This window comes from Bos mutus, chromosome 24 (genome assembly GCF_027580195.1).
Source record: "Bos mutus isolate GX-2022 chromosome 24, NWIPB_WYAK_1.1, whole genome shotgun sequence".
In the NCBI taxonomy this organism is placed as follows: Eukaryota; Metazoa; Chordata; class Mammalia; order Artiodactyla; family Bovidae; genus Bos; species Bos mutus.
Window position 1 is genome coordinate 23,627,323 of NC_091640.1, and position 25,148 is coordinate 23,652,470.

At 39.5% G+C, this 25,148-nt stretch overlaps 1 protein-coding gene across 1 annotated transcript in view; it reads right to left on the minus strand.

Moving 5' to 3' along the window:
* Nucleotides 1–25,148, minus strand: part of ASXL3 (ASXL transcriptional regulator 3) — a 196,229-nt gene that overhangs the window by 102,983 nt on the left and 68,098 nt on the right. The window contains exons 3-5 of the mRNA XM_070361800.1: nt 21,628–21,736; nt 20,284–20,392; nt 1,031–1,152 (exon numbers count right to left, since the gene is read on the minus strand). Coding sequence (XP_070217901.1) covers nt 1,031–1,152; nt 20,284–20,392; nt 21,628–21,736 — 340 coding nt within the window. The remainder of the gene's footprint in view (nt 1–1,030; nt 1,153–20,283; nt 20,393–21,627; nt 21,737–25,148) is intronic.

Below are 25,148 nucleotides of genomic sequence, written 5' to 3' on the forward strand. Positions count from 1 at the left end.
TTCTTCTGGACACATGCAGCATTTCTGGGGTGGCGGCTATAGTTAACATTTATTAAGCAATTATCATGGGCTACACATTCACTTTACCACCTCCTTTCAGCTTATTACCTCGCTGAATTCTTGGATCATTCCCAGGTGAAGGGTACCTTTATTTTCTACATCTTCTAGAGGAGGAGTTTAAGATTCAGAGAAGAAATGTGGCTTACCCAGAGTCACACAGTGAGTAACAAGGGTTGAAACTAGGTTATGTCTGAGTGTTAAAGAATCTGACTGCAATGCAGGAGACCCAGGTTCAATCCCTGGGTCAGGGAGATTCCCTAGAGAAGGGAATGGCTACCCACTCCAGTATACTTGCCAGGAGAATTCCATGGCCAGAGAAACCTAGCAGGGTACACTCCATGGGGTTGCAAAGAGTTGGATATGACTGAGTGACTAACACTTTCTTTCTTTCTCGAGTTCAATATTATAACCACACTTTTCACCACCATCTCTGGACAAGGACACACGGCTCAAGACTGCTTATGTAATGTGGGGATGATACTGCAAAGCTGACCTCTATTCAGCACCAAACACACTAATGGATAGTCGAGATGCAAGGAAGCCACGACTGCTATTTTTCTTATTTATAACAATGCATTTCGGTAACAAGAAAGAAATTACATTTCTTTTTGATGTCAACTATCAGATAAACACAAGACCATAAATAGAGACAGTATTTTCAAAATACGTGTATGAACAAGCAATATATTTGCTCTAAATCACACACACACACACGCACGCACACTCTTAATTAAGTTCCGTATGTTTCCAAGCACACTTTGCCTCTTCTATTTTACATCAAAGTTCTCAGCCAAGCCTCTCCTAGACTGTAGCATAAAGTCAGCATACTGGATATTAGGGGGGTGGCTGAATCTAACGCATCTCTGCTGCTTTCAGATTCCTACTTTCTTATTTATTTTGCTTTTCCTGCATAACCTTCATTATCTTAAGTAGGTAGAACTGAGAGACAAAGAAGTGCCCACGACCTTACCTGTTTGAGAGCCTTTTTGGTGTGCTGCTGAAAGGAAGACACTAACTTGCTCTGCACTGCTGTGTTAGGAAGGCTTGCATCTCGGGTGGAAGACGCCTCATCGGTTACCTGCTTCACACACACTAGAAACAGAGATATGATGATATTACTAATTTGAATTCCTTTTTTTTTTTTCCTATATTCACTGTAATTAACTCACTTGGAGCGTTTCTCCAATTGAAAATGGATACCTAAAATAAAGCAAAATAGCACAGTATAAAGATGAGTATCTCAATTTGAAAGAAGGGATCGTTTAATCACTCTGTGGCCACAGTTACACTGAACCTCTCTGAGCCTCAGTTTCTTTACCCGCTAACTGATGATAATTTCAATGTCTCAGGCTACTGTACAAACATAAAAAAGAGAACGGTATCTGTCTCAAGAGGTGGGAGTCAGTAGGTAGTTTCTGGAGGTGAGTAGGCAGATTGGGCAATTCATAACATTGTGAAGAAAGAATCTACATTAATGAAATTGTTTTCAATCTACCAACCTCAGAAGCCCCTGGAGAAGGGAATGGCTACCCCCTCCAATATTCTTGCCTGGAAAATCCATGTACAGAGGAGCCTGGTAGGCTACAGTCCATGGGGTTGCAAAGAGTCAGATACAGCTAAGCGGCTAACACTTTCACTTTCAACCTCAGAGGTACTGTGAATCTTCCCTTTAAAAACCCTCCGTCTATAGAATCTATGCACTGGGGTGTGTGCATATCCTCTTCTATGGGCCAAAGTACATAGCATGGAGAAGGCAAAATGAGATGTGAGATGCTGAGTGTCAACTGAAGGTAATTATTTTTAAGAAAATCACGGACTCTGCAGATTACAATATAATTACCCATTTTTACTACAGTCAAGCCTTCCAGGTGCCTCATCTATGGAAGCCAAGTTCACTGTCATTTCTACTCTGTAACACCTGTGCTGGAGCGCCAACGCTTCTTTCTGTCCTCCTCAGACACTCTGCCTGAGAGACCGGGTTTCACACTGATGTGACTCTGGCAGCAGCAGAGATAGAAGGCCTTTTCTCTGTACTCCAGGGTGGGGGGGGGGGGTGGGGATTTATGTGGAAAATCCACATGAGGAAGCGCTGTGATTAGTGGCAAATGGAGGCATATGTCAAAGGCAGGAGGCAAGAGGAAGTCATATGGAAGAAAATAACTTGAGAACATATTGAAAAAGCTTAAAATAAGCCTTCTTAAGGGCACCAGGGTTAACACTAATCTAAGAAAAATTTGCAAGGAACAGGAGCTCAGGACGATTCTGACCTGAGTGTGAAAGGTGGGTGGACGAGTTAAAAATGATTCTAGTCACATTGTAGAGTAATTTTACTCCAATAAAATCTAAAACAAACAAACAAAAATTCTAGTAAAAAATGGAGACATAGGCATGTGGCAGTGTTGACAGCACTGCTTCGGGTAGATTAAAGCTCACACTGACTAGAAATGGAAAATGTAGCCCATGAAAGAGGATGCCCAGGCAAAAGAGTGAATCGAGTTTTGTTTGAATGACAGAAAGTAATCAGGAAGACAAAATGAACACATTTTAGAAAATAACTGTTAGTTATTAATGCCAGGCATTTGACATACGTGACCTCATTTCATCTTCACAGCTTCCTTGCGAGATGGAAAAAGTATCATCTCCACATTGGAGAGAGAAAACTACAGCTCAGAAATGGTCATTCATGTGCCCACGGTCACAGCCAGTAGAAGAGCAGACCTGGGGTCCAAGGCCAGGTCCATAATCTTCCATTTAGAATATCTGGCTTCAAAGCCAAGAACTGATACAGAAAATGTAATGTCTAAAGAACATGTTGCATCATGTTGGAAGACCTGAAACAGGAAGTTAATAAGGCCACAAAGGAACAAGATGTTGAGCTCTGATAAGAAAAAACTGAGGTCAACTGGCCCAGAAAACATTAAGGTCGAAGTAGCAAAAGGATGTGCCCAGATATCCAGGGAGAGCAATGCCTGAGTTAAAGATCAGGTAACTTTTTTCTCTTCGATACACTATGACATTTTATGCTTAAAACAATCTAAATGTTTCAGTAAAGAAACATTTTATAATACTGCTTACATAAACTATGGCTTCCTGGCCTCTCTCCTTAACATCATCACTTTTTTGTACCTCTTTGCCAAAGCTGACTTATCAAGGAATATGAGAAATAACCATCAGTTTATATTCTAAAGATAAATTTCTTTTTATACTGATTACATGGATGGCTTTTTTTTTTTTTTCAATATTCTGGAGTCAATAGGAAGTGTGACAAACTGGAGAGATGAGAGGAAGGTGGTGGATACGATATACAATCCCAACTGAACAGAGCTAAAAGGATGGAACGTGAGCACAGCCCAAAGAAAAGTGCGCATTAGCAAATACGTTTTACTACTTTCACATTCTTAAATTAGTATCACCACCTAGAAAAATACAAACCTAATGGTAGTTTAAAAAGACAGCCAGAATGCAGCACGTGGGTTTCAGGGAATTTGTAAAAAGCATCAGAATGCTCCTGGCCTACTGGACATCAAAACGCGTTTACCAATTTTCTCAGGAAATGATTTTATTCATAAGCGTTTCAAAGGTAAACTTCAATGCAGCAGGATCAAAAAAACAACAATTACTGAATCAGTGTGGGTGTAATCAAAACCTTATGTCTTTTATTTTCTGACTGCTACAATAAACAGTGTACACTCAGCTGTCACTTCCTGAGGATAACAGGTATGTAAATTACAACTTGCTCCATTTGTTTCTGACCTAGGAAACCACAGGCTGTTGTGACACCTATTTCGGTGTCAGTGTATACGCTGTGCGGTTGTTTAAATCCGCTACCGCGTTGTGTTAACAGCGAGTCACACGTATCTACACACAGTGTTTCCAGAAGTAAGAGTCGTCAACACACAGCCCAGAATTTCAGTTGGAGGGAATGACAATAAAACTGAAACAGCCTCAAGAAACACTGTGAAGTTTTTCCTCAATGTGATTCAATTCCCTTTAACTCCATCCTGTTTTACTTCATCTTACATTCCAGCCTAGACCCAAGTGAAGCATCATGAGAATTCCTTTACTACAGAGTCATTTTCCTCCCCGGTTCCTCTTTCTGAACTTGATCCTATTTCTCTGGGCCAAACTGGTTTCCCTGTAATTATTTATTTCTAATACAATAAATGCAGAATCTTAAAGAAAGTAAATGTAATAGAAAATAAAATATAGAAATTAGTATTCCTGTGTATTTAAAACGTGTTTCTAAGGGAAAGTTCAAGAATAAAAATGAGTAGGACACCATATAAAGCATGCACAGCCTTCAAAGAGTGTGTGCCTGTGTGTGTGTGTACTGACTATACAGACCCCAAACACGGGCATCTAAGTGATTTATTCATTCTTTGCCATGAGGGTAGCTGAACCTAAAAACATGCCCTGTGTAGATGGAGCAGCGGGTGAACACACTCTTGCAAGATTCATATTCTGACAAAACACACCGTTTTCACTCTTACTTTATCCTTGCAGCTTTCTTAACAGATGTGATAAATAAATAATACAGGGCTTATTTTAAACAGTTGCCTGAATATTTATCTAAGGGGCTGAGTTTGGCCTCTGAAATACAAGCCAAAAAAAAATTAATGTTCAAGAAAGGGCCAGGGGAAATCCCCTGTATGTTGAAATTACAACAGGAGCCAGGAAACTGAAGAATTAGGACAGATGTTTTAGCCAATAAATATCTAACTCTGACATGCAGCTTAGAAGCGATATCTTCTTGGCACTCAGGACAGAATAGAAACTGTTTCTCTTTTTTTCTTTCGTAACTGTGCACTGGCAGCATCACAAAATTCACGTTAGGATTTTATACCTGGAAACCCCATGAGACTGCCTGCCCTACTTGTAGCTGGACAACCTGAAGACTAGAAAAAAACTGTCTTAAAAGGTACAGGAATATTATTTCTATGTTTTGCTTGCCTGCTAAAACTAGGCAAGCTAAAAGCATAGCTGAAAGTTAATCTGCCAGTTTTTAATTCAAACAGTTAATGGGACTTTTCAGTCGCTGTCGCTCATCTACCTCTACTCTCATTCACACTCAGATTCCCAAACTCCTCCTCCAAATTATTTTACTTAGAAGGCTTGGGACCAACGGGATTACAGGTCGTCACCAGTTAGCCCTCAAGGCTAAAGGAACTGCTGAGTGCGTCTCAAGAAGACTGGATGGCAGCCTCTTTTCTCCAAGTCCCAAGCTTTCCCTTCCCCTCGCTCTTCTTTTTCATTCACCATTAGACCCAACAATGTGACAAAACTGGAAAATATGGACTAAAGCTCATACTTTGTAAGCGGGGCTGCTGAGAGTTGGAAATGACTGAGCGCCGAAGCACAGCAGTGAGATGAAGGCATGGGTGACACTCCCCCCAGCCTAAGTACTAAGCCCCTGACAGGTATACAAGAGGGCTTTGAACTTTAGCACAAGACACAAAAACAGGAGAAAGGAGAATGGACTCCTTTTTAAAAAATTTTTAGTTTTACATTAGCATATAGCTGATTGGGAGAAGGCAATGGCACCCCACTCCAGTACTCTTGCCTGGAAAATCCCATGGACGGAGGAGCCTGGTAGGCTGCAGTCCATGGGGTTGCTAAGAGTCGGACACGACTGAGTGACTTCACTTTCACTTTTCACCTTCATGCGTTGGATGAAGGAAATGGCAACTCACTCCAGTGTTCTTGCCTGGAGAATCCCAGGGACAGGGGAGCCTAGTGGACTGCCATCTATGGGGTCGCACAGAGTCAGACACGACTGAAGTGACTTAGCAGCAGCAGCATAGCTGATTAACAATGTTGTGACAGTTTCAGGTGCACAGCAGAATGGCTCAGTCACACGTATATATGCATCCATTCTCCTCTGAACACCACACACCGCCACGCTCCACCACCATCCAAGCTGCCACATAACACTGAGCAGAGTTCCCTGTGCTCTACAGTAGGACCTTGTTGGCTATCCACTTTAAATATAGCAGTGTGTACATGTCGATCCCAAACTCCCTTCCCCCAATAACCGTATGTTTGAGCAGAATGCAATCTTGACTCTGTCTTTATTTCTAGTCTCACATCTGGTCATCTTCCCAACTCCCACCTCTCTGATTCAGCCAGTCGAGATCTTGTGGCATTTCCTGAACACACATAATACTCGCTGTATTTGTCTCACTTGCTCTGACCGTCCCTCTTTCATCTTTCTGCCTAGCAAACTCATCTTGACCGAACTCAAACAGGTTCCTCAAAGCTTTCCTGACTATCCCCATCTCTGAGGAAGACTAACTCTTCCCCTACCCATGCTTTCTTGGAACTCAGTGTTATGAATTCATGTCAGTCCCTGAGATACTGTTGCCTGCCTCTGCCTTATCACTCACAGGCCCAGCAACTTGAATACTTACTTCTGTGCAAAGACAGGCACAGAGCAGTTGATCCATGAATGCTAATTAAACTGTCCAATTTGATTTTTATGAAATTTGTTTCAAGTATCTATTTCTTTTCCTTAAAAAACTGGCTATGCTGGGTCTTCGTTGCTGTGCAGGTTTTCCTCTAGTTGTGGTGCCGCTGCTGCTAAGTCGCTTCAGTCGTGTCCGACTCTGTGCAACCCCATAGACAGCAGCCCACCAGGCTCCCCTGTCCCTGGGATTCTCCAGGCAAGAACACTGGAGTGGGTTGCCATTTCCTTCTCTGGTAGTTGTGGTGAGTAGGGGGTTATTCTTTGCTGAAAGTGCTTGGGCTTCTCGTTGCAGTGGCTTCTCTTGTTGCACAGCACGGTCTCTAGGCAATCGAGCGTCGGCAGCTGTGGCTCTAGAGCACAGGCTCAGTAGCTGTGGTGCACGGGCTCATCTGCCCTGTAGCATGTGGAATCTTCCTGGACCAGGGATCGAATCTGTGTCCCCTGCACTGGCAGGTAGATTCTTAACCACTAGACCACTGGGGAAGTTCTAAAGTATTTCTTTCTAAAGTTAACTTTCAATTACTGTTCTTAACAAGAATTCACGGAAGGGGAAGTCAACAAAGCACAGTTTGTTTGTTTGTTTGTTTTTATTGTGGAAAAGAATACGTACACAAATGAATTTTTAAAATTTGAAAACAGAATCTTTATTAAGAGATTGCACATTATCCTAAGATAAATTAGGGAAAATACGAAAACCAAACTGAAAAAAAACCATCATATGCAAGTCCGTGGGAGATCTATGTGAAGTGTGAAAGCTAAAAGTGTTAGTCGCTCAATCGTGTCTGACTCTTTGGGACCCCGTGGACTGGAGCCCATCAGGCTCCTCTGTCCATGGAATTCTTCAGACAATGATACTGGAGTGAGTTGCCATTCCATTTTCCAGGGGATCTTCCCAACCCAGGGATAGAACCCAGGTTTCCTGCATTGTGGGCAGATTCTTTAACATCTGAGCCACCTGGGAAGCCCTACGACCTGCCACTAAATGTAGATACATTTCCTTTTGCCGTCCTTACTCGTTGACATATTTTAAGAGGAAAGTCACAGTCTGGAGGTTTTGTGTGGTGAAATAAAAATAAGTATCACTGAAAAGTCAAAATTAGAAATGACAATGCTTACTTGAAATGTCAGGAGCCGTGTGGGGGCAGAACCACAAAATAGCCCAGGATGTGGGCACATGAGAGTCAACGCAACAAAGATATTTATCGTCATATGTCTTATTCATCTATACACGAAGTGACTGTCTACCTGCAGTAACCAGAGTTCAAAGGGCTAATGAAGGCAGGGAAAGGAGCATTCCTTGATTGATTTCATTTCTTTCAGTTCTTCTTCTAACTACTTCGTTTCAATTTTCTCAACAGACAGACACTCTCAAATCAAAAGTTTTCCATCAAAATGATCCTGTATATACTATAGGCTTAGCAGAGTTCTTCTAAACTACAGAAATTTAAATCAAATAGCACACAGTATATGAGGATTAATAATGTGGAACTGTGGTGTTGGAGAAGACTCTTGAGAGTCCCTTGGACTGCAAGGATATCCTACCAGTCCATTCTAAAGGAAATCAGTCCTGAATATTCATTGGAAGGACTGATGCTGAAGCTGAAACTCCAATACTTTGGCCACCTGATGCAAAGAGCTGACTCATTTGAAAAGACCCTGATGCTGGGAAAGATTGAGGGCAGGAGCAGAAGGGGCGACAGAGGATAAAATGGTTGGATGGCATCACCGACTCAATGGACATGGGTTTGGGTGGCCTCCAGGAGTTGGTGATGGACAGGGAGACCTGGCGTGCTGCGGTTCATGGGGTCGCAAAGAGCCTGACACGACTGAGCGACTGAACTGAAACTGAAACTGAATGTGGCACATTGTTAGAATTCAATTTCAAAAGAGGGCTGGATCTTAATTGTTTATTTATTAATCATTTATTCAATTCCAACACTTTTATTAAACACCTTCATGCCAAGGACTGTATAAAATGCAGGGGTTTAACAGTGACTAAGACCTAAGACCTAATTTTGAGCCCTTAAGTTTTCTTAAAAGTACTTTTTTCATAAAACAATGGTATAGGGCTTCCCTGGTGGCTCAGTGGTAAAAAAAAATCCACCTGCCAATGCAGGAGGCATGGGTTCTATCCCTGATCTGGTGAGATCCCACATGCCACAGAGCAACTGGGCCCATGCACCACAAATACCGAGCCTGTGCTCTGGAGCCGGGAACCACGAAAGGAGGAGTCACCACAAAGAGAAGCCTGCACATGGCAACTAGAGCACAGCCCCCACCCACTGCAACTAGACAAAAGCCCTCACAGCAATGAAGACCCAGCACAGCCAAAAATAATGAATGATTAAAAAAAAAAAAGGTTAGAACTATTAATTCTGCCTGAGAAAAATCAACCCTATGAAGACCTAGCAGTGATAACTACAGTTTGTTTTAAAGTATCAATAAGTGGGTAATTGAAAATTATCCCCAGATTGGCAAATAACCCCAAAAGTTTATGTTTGGACTGTGCTATGTTTTATGTATCACACTTACATTTGAAATTGTGCATATCAGATACTCTGGATATAAACAGCAGCAAAATACATGCCAAAACCTGTTGAAGACGACTTAATGACAACCAGACAAAATCATCTGATCTCAACTAAATATTTCCAGGACTCCATTTCTTTCAGGAAAAAGGCAACTCCTTAATCCTTTTTGGATCCAGACTGAGGAGAACCACTCCTCTCAGAGCAGTCCTTATTCCAAGATATGTTTAGGTATCTAGATTTAAACAATTTCCCTTGTTGCATTATAAGAAAACATCCAAAGGGTACAAGAGGTGAACAATTAAACAGAAAAATAATAGCAATAAAATAATGCAAACAGCAATTTTCCCCTAAGACTTTCAAGGGAGACAGTATCTAAACATTGTAAGTACTGGTATTAGATAGTATTTGAACAACATGGCACCCCACTCGAGTACTCTTGCCTGGAGAATCCCATGGACGGAGGAGCCTGGTAGGCTGCAGTCCATGGGGTCACTAAGAGTTGGACACAACTGAGCGACTTCACTTCCACTTTTCACTTTCATGCATTGGAGAAGGAAATGGCAACCCACTCCAGTGTTCTTGCCTGGAGAATCCCAGGGACAGGAGCCTGGTGGGCTGCCGTCTATGGGGTCACACAGAGTCGGACATGACTGAAGCAACTAAGCAGTAGGAGCAGCAGCTCTATGAATAAAATACAACTAATATAACTTGGATGGTGACTTCAGTCATGAAATTAAAAGATGTTTGTTCCTTGGAAGGAAAGCTACGACGAACTTACACAGTGTATTAAAAAGCAGAGACATCATTTTGCTGACCAATGTCCATATAGTCAAAGCTATGGTTTTCCCAATAGTCACGTACAGATGTGAGAGCTGCACCATGAATAAGGCTGAGCACTGCAGAACTGATGCTTCATACTGTGGGGCTGGAGAAGACTCTGAAGAGTCCCTTGGACTGCAAGGAGATCAAACCAGTCAATCCTGAAGGAAATTAACCCTGAATATTCATTAGAAAGGCTGATGTTGAAGCTCCAGTATTTTGGCCACCTGACACGAAGAGCTGATTCATTGGAAAAGACTCTGATGCTGGGGAATATTGACGACAAAAGGAGAAAGGAGTGGCAAAGATGGTTAGACAGCATCACCGATTCAATGGACATGAGTTTGAGCAAACTCCTGAAGACAGTGGAGAAGAGAGGAGGCTGGTGTGTCAATGGGGTCCCAAAGAGTAGGACACAACTAAGCAACCGAACAACAACAGTAACAAACTAAAAATTTTACTATATAGTCTGCTCTATTAGGTCAATAAGCCCTTTTCTTGGTCAGAAGAGGTCTGCAGAAAAGAGAGCAAAAATAAACTAGGAGGAAGAACGAATCAGATGATTCATGATTATACCAGTCATGTGTATCACTAAGAATGTGCTCCACAAGATGTAATCATGCCAGGCACATTAATGATTTGGGTGGCATATATCACACACTACAAATGACAGTCATCTGATATCCCAGTCCTAGATGTATTGCAACTACATTGCAATGTCCTCAAATAGTTCACAAACACATTGGTTTGTATCAGACCAGACAATGAATTTCCACTAAGTAACTAGGAAGAATAGTTTACTCACTGAAGGTATAGGAACCCCTCCTAACCAGCACTCAATTTATCACCAGGACATTTTAGTTGGATTAGTACCTCTGTATATCTAGACACGGAGAAGGCAATGGCACCCCACTCTAGTACTCTTGCCTGGAAAATCCTATGGATGGAGGAGCCTGGTGGGCTGCAGTCCATGGGGTTGATAAGAGTCGGACACGAATGAGCGATTTCACTTTCACTTTTCACTTTCATGCATTGGAGAAGGAAATGGCAACCCACTCCAGTGTTCTTGCCTGGAGAATCCCAGGGATGGGGGAGCCTGGTGGGCTGCCATCTCTAGGGTCGCACAGAGTCGGACACGACTGAAGTGACTTAGCATAGCATATCTAGACAAGAAACTCAGATAAGAGAAACAAAACCAGAAATAATAATATTCAATAGAAAAAGCATACACATCCTATAAAGTTAAGTCGCTCAGTCGTGTCTGACTCTTTGAGACCCCATGGACTGTAGCCTACCAGGGTCCTCTGTCCATGGGATTTTCCAGGCAAGAATACTGGAGTGCGTTGCCATTTCCTTTTCCAACATATCCTATAGGTACCAGCCTTTAACCACCTAATCCCTCCTATCATAGAACCGATACAGAATCCCCTTAGAATTATGGAAAATAACACAATAAGCTGCTTTTTGTGTGTGTGGGGTAATTAGAAGCTATTTCTCTTATACCCACAACACCTGTGATCTACATGGCAGCAAGTTCCTGAAACATCTGCTCCGAAATACAGCAACCCATCTAGAAAATGAGAAATAGAAAAAAGCAGCAAGAAAGAATATCATTAAAAGGTTGGTATAGGCCAAGGATAAGTGCTTCATTCATGGGCACTACTAATGACTTCATACTTCAACATATAAAGCATAACTCCAGTGAATAAGAAAAGGAGTTAGACAAACAGATGGTTAACTGTTTGAGAAATGGTTATACACTGTCACTTTAGAGAAAAAAGAAAGGATGGATTATCTGACATGACTGAAAAAAGTACTTCATTTTAAAAGCATGGATTCTTTGTTCCTCTCTATCAATCACAAACTATATCAATCAAGAAGAAATCTGACTCTTTGGGATGAGTAATTGGGAGAATACATTTAATTTTGGTTTTATTTGAGAGGGACTTCGCTTTTATCATGAGATCGTACTCTATTTCCAATCTTTATCTCTATATTATGAAATATTTCTCTCCTTGAACAAGAAAAGAGGGGAAAGTACACTTAAATGGGTCACTTTATCTACACTTAAAAACTTTTTTTTTTAACTCCATGACTCTTGGACTGTTAAAATTGACCAAAATCCATTTACACAAGAACAAAGTTCAGGGTTCAAGGGGAAATATGTAAGAAAAAGAGGTCCCTAATGGGTAAAAGAAATGGAAAATAGTATCTATAAGTCATGTTTGAAAGAGCTGGATAAGTTATTTGGAGAAGTTAAGATGAAGGGGGTGGGAGTTAAGATGATGCCCAGCTGTTCTCCATCATCGGGGGGGGGGGGGGAGAAAACTGGTTTAATTAAAAGCTCCAGAGATTTCAGCATAAGGAAAAAATTCTTGACTGTAAAGGTTATCAAAAACACAGAGACACAAATATAAAGAAGACTGTGGGATTCCCATCCCTCTGGGCATTTACTATTAGAATAATGTCTACTTGAATTGACTGGTTTAAGTAAAAAAGCTGACATGAGAGAGGATCCAGGCCTGCGTGAACCTCTGAAGTCCCTCATACTTCCCCTGAACTGTGAAGGCTGTGGGCTGGGATGAAAGAAAGGAGAATGAGAAAGAGTGGGCAGAGGAAGTTTTCTATCCTGCCAATGGTCATTTCTGACTGTGAAGAGTATTCTTTTTCCTCTGTTTTTCTTCCATGTGTAACTAAAACAACATTTTCACATACTTAAGTTTCCCTGGGCCACCAATGTAGAACAGGTGTCTCTAGGAGCCAACAAAGCTGTTAACGATAATGCAGACGTTGGATAAAAGACAAATTCGCTCAACCTGAGAAAAATCAGGGGACCTGACACAGTCACTGAAAGAATTCCTTCCCTCCTACAAGATTCTCAGGAATGGCTGTCAGGGAGAGATGGATGATGAACACAAAGGCGGCTCATGTGTCATCTGATGTAAAATCACATGTGAGCAGTCACAGACAAGCTCCCGAAAAAAGGCCAGCAACTCCAGACCAATACCACCGCAAGCAGAGACACCCAATTGCTGGGCGACCTCTTCAAAAGTTACTTGAACTTCACAGCTCCAGGGTGCACACATTCTCCTTTCCCACCCCTTGAATAAAACTGCCAGGGATAAACTGTCAGTGTGACTACTCCCAGAGGGCGCCGAACCTTCATTAGTACCCTTCTCCCTTCCTCCAGGAAGCTGCTCATCTGGCTGTAATTGATGTCTCAACTGAGATCCTATCCACACACTTCAGGCCATTTTAAAGCACTTTTCACTTTTGAAAAAAAGGCCCCTCAAACTGTGGCCTCTGAGCCAACGCAAACAAAGAGTGAGCTGAATAATGTTTCATTAAGTTAACATGACTCTGCCAAGAATCATACAATCAGAAACCCGCTTATAAAACTGGCCATAAGGAATAATGAAAAGGGACCACATAAAATTCTGCGAACGCTGGAATCATTATTCACCCCGGGATCTGAGGACTAAAACATAGGATGTGTGTTCTCTATAATCTTTTTCCTTAAATAGAGACTTTGAAAATACTAATTCTCCAGCTAGAGTGCTGCTTCCTCCCTGAAAGCCATTAGGGTTAATAACAAGCCAAACCTTTTTTGATCTCTATGGATGAAAATTGTACATTCTCCAGTTTCCTTATTTTAAAAGATTAAATAGGACGGCTGCTTTGGATTTTAAACATGAAATATATTAGGGCCACAAAAACAGAAGCTCATTTTTTATCTTGTTAATAACAATTTATAAACAGAAGGGAAAGGAGGTGAAGATGATCTACTGATGGTATCATTTCTATAAAATATGTATGGTTTCCACAGCCAGCCATGTACTGTAAGTCAACTTAATATGTGTAAGCAAACTCATAATATACAAATGTATTATGTTCAGAAAGCAATTCAGACACAAACATAAGCATAAATCTCAGACTAAATAGTCCACAAAATTCTAAATATTTTCTTTGGGTGACACAGATCTATACTTATACAGACATAAATGGTCATGGGTTGTCAACAAAGATGTATATATCAAGTGATTCTCCTAAATCACTCTTTCACCTCTTGAGCTAAGCCTGTAAAATGTGAAGAGTTTACTTTCTTGAGTCTCTAATTCTTATTAACTTGAAAAACTGTTTAGGAGTCAAAGAAACCTAATGCACAGCTCTAGTTTTGTGTCTTGTTAATTCTAGAATTGAGACTATATTACCTTTGCCATAGTGTAAAAAAAACAAACCAGACTTTAAAACAAAATACCTTGGCGAAGTGTCTATCATTTAAAAACAAATCTGTTTTGCTGGCCAACGGACTGCAAGTAGAAAGCAAAAGTGTTACTGTTATTATCTTTATCTACAGATTCACATGTCACTGGAATCAAGCTACAAGACTTCTTTCCGGTTACCAGCTTTTGTAAAGCGCTTTCTTTTCAAATACTTTTCTGAGTTTCCCTTTAGTGGTGTAACACATGTCAACTAATCTCTGTTCATCTGAAATAACTCTATGGTAGCAGAGGCTCAGGACTGTCACAAGGGTATCTTACCAATTGATAGTTATTATTCACTTCAATACTATTCACTCTTTCATATCCCAAAGGAGGAATGGGAAAAGGAGAAGAGAATAAAGATTTAAAAAGCAGATGGTGGGACCCTCCTCTCCCCCTGCCCTCTCCCTCATGGCCCTCACAACCCCACAGTTCCCCACCTTCCCTCTCTCATTATATTTTCAAAGCGTATTTGTACAGCTGTAAGAAGTGTGGAAATTATATCCGTTCTAACTGCTGGTTCAAACACCTATTAGAAATAGAGTAAGTAAGGAAATCATCTAAACCAGTTCAGGTTCATGGCATTTATTACTGATTTGTAAGAAATCATGTGGTAGCCCACTCCTTCATTTGGATAAGCCGGTGGTTCCTCCTTGTCAAATTCTCAAGTTTAGCATCAGAACAGAGTTGGACAACTGTTGCAAAGCTAAACTGCACCAGTGACTCCCGGGCTAAGAGTGTTCCCTAAGGTTCCAGGCAGGGTCGCAGAGTGGTCAGAGCCTGGTTTTTGGGGTCACTCACATCAACCTGAGCATGCCACCCGAATGAAGCACTGAACCTCTAAGTCTGTTTTCTTACTGGTAAAAAAAAAAAAAAAAAAAAAATTAAAAATTAAATTAAAAATATAAACAAAATAAAAATCAAAAATAGAAAAATTCAATAAAATACAGCAACAGAGCCTAGGAAGTCTGACTAGCTCACAGGAGTGCTGTCAGCATTGATCAGTCTACATGTACACAGTTCACAAAGGATAGGCGTTGTGAGCACTCAACATATTTTCAGTATCAAGGTTTGAAAATCTATCCTGGGGTTAACGGACTGTACACAGAAGTATATGGTATTCATATAGATAGGGAACACACTCGTTCTACAAGAAGCAATTGTGGTTTGCAATAAGATGTAAAAGTGGGCAAGTCAAGGAACACTCAAGGAAATAAGCTATTTACCATTCTTTCAGTGATTTCTCAGAGCAATTTCGTTAGTACAACTTCAAAGGAGAGACCAGGAAATCCAGTTTTGGTCCCCATTAGCTGGAGATGTGTGGGTATGTGCTCTTTGGTGAAGTACTCATTCACATTTCAAATTAGGGGAGTTTGCTTATCCCTGTTGTGGTTTAATTATTGCCTAAGTGCTTTCACCCTGCCCTGGACCCCTTCAGAGCCACTAAAACCCTCCCACTCTTTCTTCTGAAATTTAGGATTAGTCATTAGCAAAATCTGATTGACCTGGCCCTGGCCCATGGACACTACTTCCCCTGGAACCTTCTCAGGTAGCAGCCTGTGTCTTTCTCACACATCTTGTATTGCTGGGCCTGAAAATGGGACATGTGACCTCTATGCTCCTTCCTGCTCCTTAAACGCCTCCAGCATTGTATCTCCAACAGTCGGTTGTCAACAGACTGTTCCTCCTTACTGTAATTATCTACCAACTCCTGGGTTACTCCCTTTCATCTCTGGAAGATTTTAGCTCCTAAATATCACACCCTTTCAATGCTAGTTCTATCCTAACTGTCTGTTTCAATATCCACACAGATGATTCTCTACCATTTCATGGAAGGGCTACCACCAGCCTTTACAACATCCTTGTTCGGATAAGAAAAGACAATATTTCCTCCACGTTGACCCTGCTCCATCTCATGACAGGAAGTTGGGCAAAGGAAGGGCTGCTCAATTTCAGTCACTGACGCTCAATTTCAGTCACTGACGCTCACCTTGGCCAGGAACTCTGAAGAGGGCCCACACTACCTAACCATTAGTAACAGCCTTCAACCTCCCCTCCCTCTTTCTTCTCAGCTCAGACACACCTCCCATAATCCACCCTAACCTCAAGTTCAGGGGCTTCCCTGGTGGCTCAGGGGTAAAGAATCTGCCTGCCAATGCAGGAGATGGGGATTCGATCCCTGAGTTGGGAAGATCTCTTGGAGAAGGAAATGGCAACCCACTCCAGCATTCTTGACTGGGAAATCTCATGGACAGAGGAGCTTGGCGGGCTACTGTTGGGTAGCAAAGAGTTAGACATGATTTAGCAACTGAACGACAACAACTATAACCTCAATTTCATATATCCCACTCTTACAGCACCTACCCTTCTAACTCATTTCCTCTTCAACACCAAATCAAACAATTCTTCTTCCCTAAAGAGACCTCCACCTCCTCCTTCATGCCGTTCCTCACACAAATGTGCTTTTGTTCAATCTCCACAATCAGTTTAAATTCCACAGAGATGATCTTAATGCTCCACGTCATGCACCCTCAATTCCTGCATCCCTCTCTGGCTTCATCATTCACCCCTGGAAAAACCCCAGCTCTGGTCCATTTCAACATCGTTGTCTACTCTGCACTCACAGAGTGGTCATGAACATGACCGGAGAAAAATGCACAAACACGCTGGCTGTTCTCACATTAAATTCAGGATCAGCCATCTCAGAACTGTCCTTAATGATGTCAGACCCAAGACAAACATTTTTTCTATCTTCTCCTTAGATCTACAGAGCTACCTCTCCATCTTCACCCGTGGCTGAAGAACTTATTTCCTATTTCACTACGAAAAATGGAGCATTAGGAAGTGAACTTGTGCAGCCCCTCCCCACATACTCACCTACCTTCATTTCTATCCAGCACCCTCATTTTTCCTATTGCTTTCTTACAGCACCAGTCAATACTCCTGAAGAGTGCCAATCTCTTCATCTGTTTAATCTCCTTCCCTCTCATCCAATCACGTACATGGCAACAGGACACCTTCCTCATCGAAACCTCTTCAACTGGATTTCTTCCCAGCGGTATATGATTGTTCTCACATTTATCTCTCATATTCAGAAAACTTTCCTTTCTTCCACTTTCTCTTGCAGCCATTTCCCCATTTCACTCCTTCCCTTTATCTCAAAAATCCTTGAGAGAATTGACTACACTTGGGGTCTCCCAATTTCTGTTCTCCCATTCTCTTGAACATTACTCCATTCGTGCTTGTGGTCTTACCGTATGATAAAAACAGTCATTGTCAATAACCTCACAAAACTAAATCCAATGTTTTCTTCTCGGCCTTCATTTTAAGTTGACACATAGAGAGCAATTGACACATTTGAGTTACATCCTCCCCAGACACACTTTCTTCACTTTGTTTTCAGAACAGACAACATAAGTTGTCCGTCCATTTATCCTCTGTCTCATTTGCTGGTTCCTATAATCTCTCCTACCTCTTAAATTTCAAGTACCCTAAGCTCAGTCTTTGAGCCTCTCCTCTTTTCTATCTGCCTTCAATTTCTTGGTGATTTCATCCAGTTTCTTATCTTTAAACCTCATCTATAAACTGACCACTTTCAAATGTATATTTCCAGCAAAGCCTTTCCCATTAATCTAAGACAGATAAGTCCAGTTATGTAACATATTCACTTGGATGCTGAAAATTAACTTCATGTTTAATATGTCCTACGCTGAGCTCCTTTGCCAACATCCCCCACCCCAAACTCTTGCAAGTATTCCATCTAAGTTAAAGAAAATAGTTCTACTTGCTGGCACTCAAAACTCTGAAGTCATCTCCAACTCCTTTCTTTACCTCATGCTGCTGCTGCTAAGTCACTTCAGTCATGTCCGACTCTGTGTGACCCCATGGACAGCAGCCCACCAGGCTCCCCCGTCCCTGGGATTCTCCAGGTAAGAACACTGGAGTGGGTTGCCATTTCCTTCTCCAATGCATGAAAGTGAAAAGTGAAAGTGAAGTCGCTCAGTCATGTCTGACTCTTAGCGACCCCATGGACTGCAGCCTACCAGGCTCCTCCATCCATGGGATTTTCCAGGCAAGAGTACTGGAATGGGGTGCCACTGCCTTCTCCTCTTTATCTCATAACTACACTAATTTCAGCAGTTCCTATTGAGTCTACCCTAGAATTCAATTACTTTTCATCATATTCATTGCTACTCCTGTTATTCAAACTCCCATCATCTCTTATCTAGATTACACCAAACCTTTCTAACTTGTCTCCCCGTTTTTGTCCTTGTTCTCTTATATATGTATTTTTGTACTTAGTGATCCTACTAAGGCCTGAGATCATTGTCCTTCTAGCTCAAAACCCTGCAGTGGTTTAACATCTCACTCAAAACAAAATTTTGTGTCATGGCACTCCAAAACTTCTCTGCAACTGTATCTTACCATCTTCTCCCTTGCTCACTCTGGATTCCAACCACACTGGCCTAATGTTTCTGGAACATTCCAGGCACTCTCCTGCTTTAAGGCCTTTATAATTGCTGCTGCTTCTGTCTAGAACTCTCTCCCATCAAATGCCTGTTCCCTCATTCCCTTGGGTCTTTTCTCAGATGTACTTCTCTCTCATTCTTATCTCATTATTTAATTGATTTTGCCCCATAACACTTGTCAGCACTAAATAAGCTGTAAAGTTCACATACTTATCTTGCTTATTGTCTGTCTCTCTACCAATATAAAATCCATGAGAGGTCTCTTTTTGTTCCTCTTTTTAACTGCAACAACTATAATGTTGAGGACAGCACTCGGCACATAGCAGAAACTCAATATACATGTTGATATACATTAACAGAAAGTAGGTGGGAGAGACAGGGAGGATGCAAGTGTTCATGCAAGCATGCAGTACAGCAAGAGGACCCAATAAGATTCCCATTCAGCTACTGAAGGAGAAGGGTGTGCCCCATTCACTAGCCCTTCCAGAAACCCAGAAATTGTCATGCATGTCTGCTCTGTTCTCTTTCTAAACACAAGGACCTGCCAAAGTTCACAGCACTACCATAATAGTGGTGGTGGGGGGGAGGTTAGCTGAGTTTTCAAAAGGTGCAGGAGGAATAAGGACATCAAATTAAATGAAAGCTGGTCTAAAAAAAAAAAGAGTCTACAAAGCTGATTTCAGTCATTTTACTAAGACAAGAATCTGTGTTTCCTATAATAATTCAGCACCTTGGCTACAGGTCAGATGGCGCTGGAGCAAAATCAGCCTCTAGGGGACTATCAGAAAGACACCAGTTTAAAGGGCAGGAGTGGCTAGTCAGAATACAAAGGGACTCCTACGACCATTAATGAAATTAATGGCTTTGGGCTATTACTGAAATACGATATTTCTGCAAGGATCCTTTAAGGTTTGTTTGTTTAACGGTAATTTACTGATTTCTATGAGTCCACCAACACAGACTTTAATGACAGTCTTCCTCTCAAATCATGATCTGGGTCCACTTGGGGGACCAGTGAGTTAGGTTAAAAAAATAGAAAAGAACAGCAGCTTTTGTGGAGCAAAGGTTTGCCAAAACTGCAGTACAGAAATTACATACACCAACAGATTATAATGCAAATGTCTTGAGAAAGTTAAAAATGAATCCACATGGACAGAATTCAAGTGGAAAATGCCCCCTTAGAATTCCAGAAGGGTTGTTCACTTTTCAAAAGCATTTCATAAGAATATAACTCATTTGGTCCCTGTTTCACTGTGAGGAATGTTAACATTAAGCTTAATTTATTAAAGACAAACCTAGGAACAAAGTTATTATAAAACTACTTGAGTTCACAGGAAAAATCAGCACAATCAGAAACCAAACATCAGCCATCTCAAGCCTCACATAAGGATAAAACCACAGCAAACCGCAGTAAGTCTCTCACCTTGCACAAGAAATATAATGATAACACTCAAGAGTACTATGCAGGGAAATCCATACTATTAAAAAGCAAAATAAAACAAAAAGCAAACAACTGAATACTTTTCTTAGGTGCTAACCTTTAAAATTGTTTACTGATAAATGGTGGCAAAACTTAAAATTGTATCAATACTGGTAGGGAACTCAATTTAGCAAGTTATTGGAACTCTACATAACCTTTAAGAGAACAGGATTTCTATCTTGATATCTGCCACACTTACCTCCATTTCCTTCCCCATTGGCATTGGCCTCCGCCATCTCTGAGCCATCCAGTTCAGACTCACAGCCTAAATCCAAAGTTCCATCAGCTGAGCATGACGACTCCTCTTTCTGTATTATTTTAAAAATAATGATTTATGAAGATGTATTAGCAACGGAAAACACTCAAAATACTTCCAGAGCCCTAAGGAATTATCAAAGTTACTTGTGATTTTAAATTGCATTACTGATTTATTTTTTATGTAAAACCACTCCTTGGAGGGGGGTGCATTACTGGGAAAAGCACACTGCCATAGTTGATTTTTGGGGGAGATAACCTTTAAAATCTACACAAAAGACAAAGTTTCTTTTTGCCGTATGTTGTTTCTGTTTTTCTCAATTCTACTGTCATTTTAGAAAATGGCTTTACAACTTGGATGTAACCATAAATTAATCCCCAAGTAGCTACAAAAAATAATAAATAATACAAGTCATTTGATTAACCTGTATTATTTTCTGAAACACATACACAGAATAAGAGCCTGATGCTTAAGAGCTGAGAAAGAATCCCCACTTCTTTGCCAGGTATAACTTTTACCATTGAAAATAAAACAGAAGAAACTTCTCAAAGGAAATTAATGAATTTTAAACGTAACCCCTCATTTACTAAAGCTGATACTTTTTTTAATTTATAAGAAAATACACTGATTTTGCATGTTCTAAGTTATGCAGCCATTTGTATCAGCTTTTGTCCTCTGGAATTTGGCATCTTACATGGCATTTCCATTCCAGATGTAAATGGAAATTACACTAAAATCATTAAGACTTGGTTATCTGAAGCTTTTAATTTCTCTGTTCTTCTCATATGAGTAAAAGCTTTTATTAAAACTTCCCAGAGATCACTGTTTCTTTCAAATCTGAATAACATTTAAAACAGCAAATTTTCAAGAGGAATGGGTACATTTCTTATTTTTATAAAAGACAGACATACAGGTGTGAAGCCGGTATATCAATGTGTAATCATCAAGTCAAATAGTTTTTTGGCAACTGTGATCATCTTAAAACTTTTGGCTGATGAACCATGGCGGTCCTCCATGTAAATTTTTAAGAATCAAGAATTTCAAGGAAGCCACAACCATTTTCCATTACTATATGTTAGAGTGAAACCACAGATATGCTTTCTTTAAAGAAGAATGTCATTGTTTATTCTTAATATGAAATCATTTTTAAGACATCTGAAAACATTTAAAAGGCAAAGGGATCATTCTATCCCTCACCCAAATCTAATTTTGTTTACCTTCACATGTCTGAATAAAGGAATGATACATAGTAATAACAGACATAATATGCAGAACAGTCCAACTTACTTTGAGAGCATAGAGGCCTGACTTCCCAGGGATTTTGAAGAATGTTCCATCCCCGATTCGCGTGTTAGTGTGAAGCATTGCATTCAGACAGGCTAATGGAGAAGTTCCACTAGAAAATAAAAGTGTGCAAAAAATGAAGCAGTCTGAGACGCAGTTTCTGGGGCAAAACCATTCTCAGTCTCTTAGGGAAAAAAAAAAAAAAAAGACCCTCTTGCTTGCCTTTTTAAAATATCCTCCCAACCCCGAAAACATCTACATTACAATAACAGGCCAGTCCAGTTTCGCCAAAGTTAATCAGATGCATCTGTCTTATAGGCTTCAGGCAAAAAGTCTCCTGAATTGAAATTATGCTTTTATTCATAAAGCAACCAACACTATATTTCAAAGAAACCAAAGCCCAAACGTTTATGTGGTGTTATTTTGCAAATAATACCATGAAGCCTCAGGTTTTAAATATTACAGACAAGTTGATGGTTGCACTTGAATGATCAAATAAACCAAGTTCAAGGACAGCTCCATCCTATAGGTTGAAAAGCAACAAAAGAATAATAAGAAACCAGGGAAGAACTGATTTAAAATTACAAGTATTTAAGTTACTCATGGGATTGCACTTCTCACAAGGCCAAATAAAAATCTATATCTGTGCTCCTTCAGTGACATTCTTTCCTCAGCTCTTTATTTGTCAAATAAAGAAAATATGTGTTTGGGAATCCTACCCAGCTAATGATAATATTCTGCAGTAAAAAAGTAAGTGACTGAACTGTGAAAACAGATTTTTTTTAAAGGAATTAAACAGTATTAAATATTGATTAAAATATCAAAACACATATGTACAAACATCACTGAAATGAATTCACATAATTAAAAAGATGTTTATGAAATGTATAATACATATATATTTTCTGGGATAACTTTAGAACTTCTTTTGTGTTTTGTTTGTAAACTGGTATTTCTGTATACTAGAATTTAGAGGTAGAACTGTTACTTGCATTTACTTATGTTTCCATATATACTTTACTTCCTAATATGCTATAAGATCAATATTTGGTTGAATCAATACAGATTAGAAACCCTACTCCCCATCCCATTCACCTAGTTAGGGGTTCTGGGTATATAATCCAAGATATCCTTGGACAAGAGAACCTTTGGGATATCAAGGTTTCGAAGTGAATTTCTGTGATAGAAACATATTTTTATGTGACTAAACTAAAAGTGTTCTAAAAACCAAGATTGTCCCATCTCTTGCTTACTATGACTGCTCACCAATAAAATGAAAAAAGCCAAATTTGCTGAGTTGCCACAACACACTTGCTAGCCAGTCAGCATATATACACACTATGGTCATAAAGGTTTATAAGTATTCTAATAAGAACACTTTATTAATTTAGGAAACAGTTTCTCTATGCCAACACATCAGTACGTTTCCATTTGGTCTGACAGGAAGCAAGCGCCCTAGTATAAGTCTGGTCACAGAACAACACAGAACAGCGAAGTACACATGGAAACAAAGCTGGGAGTTTATGTAATAGCTTTCCTCTCGAAGCTTCTACAAGCCTACAGACCTCATTTCATTATTTTTCCTCACAAAAGATGTTCTGCTCATATGTAAAGTGAGCCAAGCATTCCTTATAAAGTAAAATACATTCATCTCCCAGAAATAGCTGTCCATGAATAAATTTCAGATAAACAAGGCTATACATGTTACGCTGAACACTGTAAAATATATTTTTTTATCATTATTCTCTTCAGAAAAAGCACAGGCAATTTGAAGCTGGGAATTATTATACCAGATTTGTGGAGCTTTAATTTGGCGAAACTGTCAGAAACACAGATTTTTCTGTAGGGACCTGGCAAGAAAATGTTACCATTACAAGTAAAATAGAATTCTGTACATATAAATGAAACAATGTAGATGGTTTTGAAATATAAAAATACTTAATACTACTAATTGTTCACATTTCAAACCTCACACACATTCTTCCTGTTCTTCTTTCCTAAGGTCCTAATACACACAATTTCAAGAACTCAGATTTAGAATTTTAGAGAATAATACAGATTTAAAGACAACTAAAAAATACTGAATAAACTTAATTTAATATCACTATAATTTACATTTTCTTTCAAAGGTACAGTAAACCAAAGATAATGGTGGAAGATAAACTGACTACTAAATAGTTGTTTAAGGCTATGCTTGTTTCAAACATAAGTGATAATACCCAGTTTCATATAAATAATAAGCTCTGTTGAATATGAATATATTATTAAACTATACTGTTTATTAATTCAATAAATTCAAGATTTACTGTGGAAATATTTTTAAAATATATAATTTATAATCACATGACACAGATATCCAAAAGTCTCAAAGACTACTGTAATTTTCCCCAAAACAAAAAGGAAATCCACTTTATTTTAAAACTATACATTTGCATTTCGGAAGAATTAAAAATATTTTGCAATTGAATGCAAATTTTACTACTCAGCCTGATTAGTCACTTAGTTTTAAACATATCAATTGCATTTCTTCATAGAAAAAAAATCAAATTAAATGGCCCATTCATTTAAAAACTGTAAAACTTTAGCATTGAAAGAGGAAGTGCTTAAGAAAGAAAGGTAACTTTCATCCACTGCATATCCATAGGAAAGTGAATTTTAAAAATCTTTCATACCCTTTACTTATTGCTATCATTCTCAACATTTCCACAGAGTCTAGAAATTGTGGACTGCTTCCCCTGAAAAAGTGAATGTCCTAAGTAACTGCCATTGAACAAGAATAAATAAAAGTCTCATTAATGTATTTCCATTATTTTAATATTCAGAAAAAATAGATTCAGCAAGTGTACCTAGACCAGCTTTAAGAAAGATATAAATATATATTTATATATCTGTATATATTAAAAAACACAATGTCTTATTGTGGGTATGAAAAAAGATGAGGCAAGTATGTGTTAAAAGTCTGTATTCTTAGAGAGCATCGACATCTTCTATGTAATATTCCTTATTTTTAAATTAAAAAATATTTGCTCACAATGCGAGTTAATTGCCTAAGTCAGAATCTGAAAGCAAAAAATTCTGGAATAGACTATGTGCCTGTGTATATTGTATATGAAATAATAACACATCAACATTTTAATTCAAAAATCTCTAAAATTTCAAAAGTTACTTACTTTCTAAAAGGATGAATTGGAAGAATTGCGATATCCCAATTTATAAAAAGAGAAAACAAAGAAAAAAGGGAAAAAAAAGTTAGTTTTCCAGCTTAAAATGCAATTCTACATCCCACTATTTCAATAAATAAGACAGCATACAAGAAACACACCAAACTCTTAGATTTGGCTGTAAACTCTGCAGGACTGGAGTAAAAGGTAAATTCCACTTTCTTCCCTACACTTCCATAATGTTTTCATTCTGTCTACAATGCTCATATATTGATAGCGCCATATTGGGAATATAATTAGAAATAAACAATCAGGACACTATTTGCCCCCAGTTCCTTTCTTTCTGCCATGCCCTGTAACTAG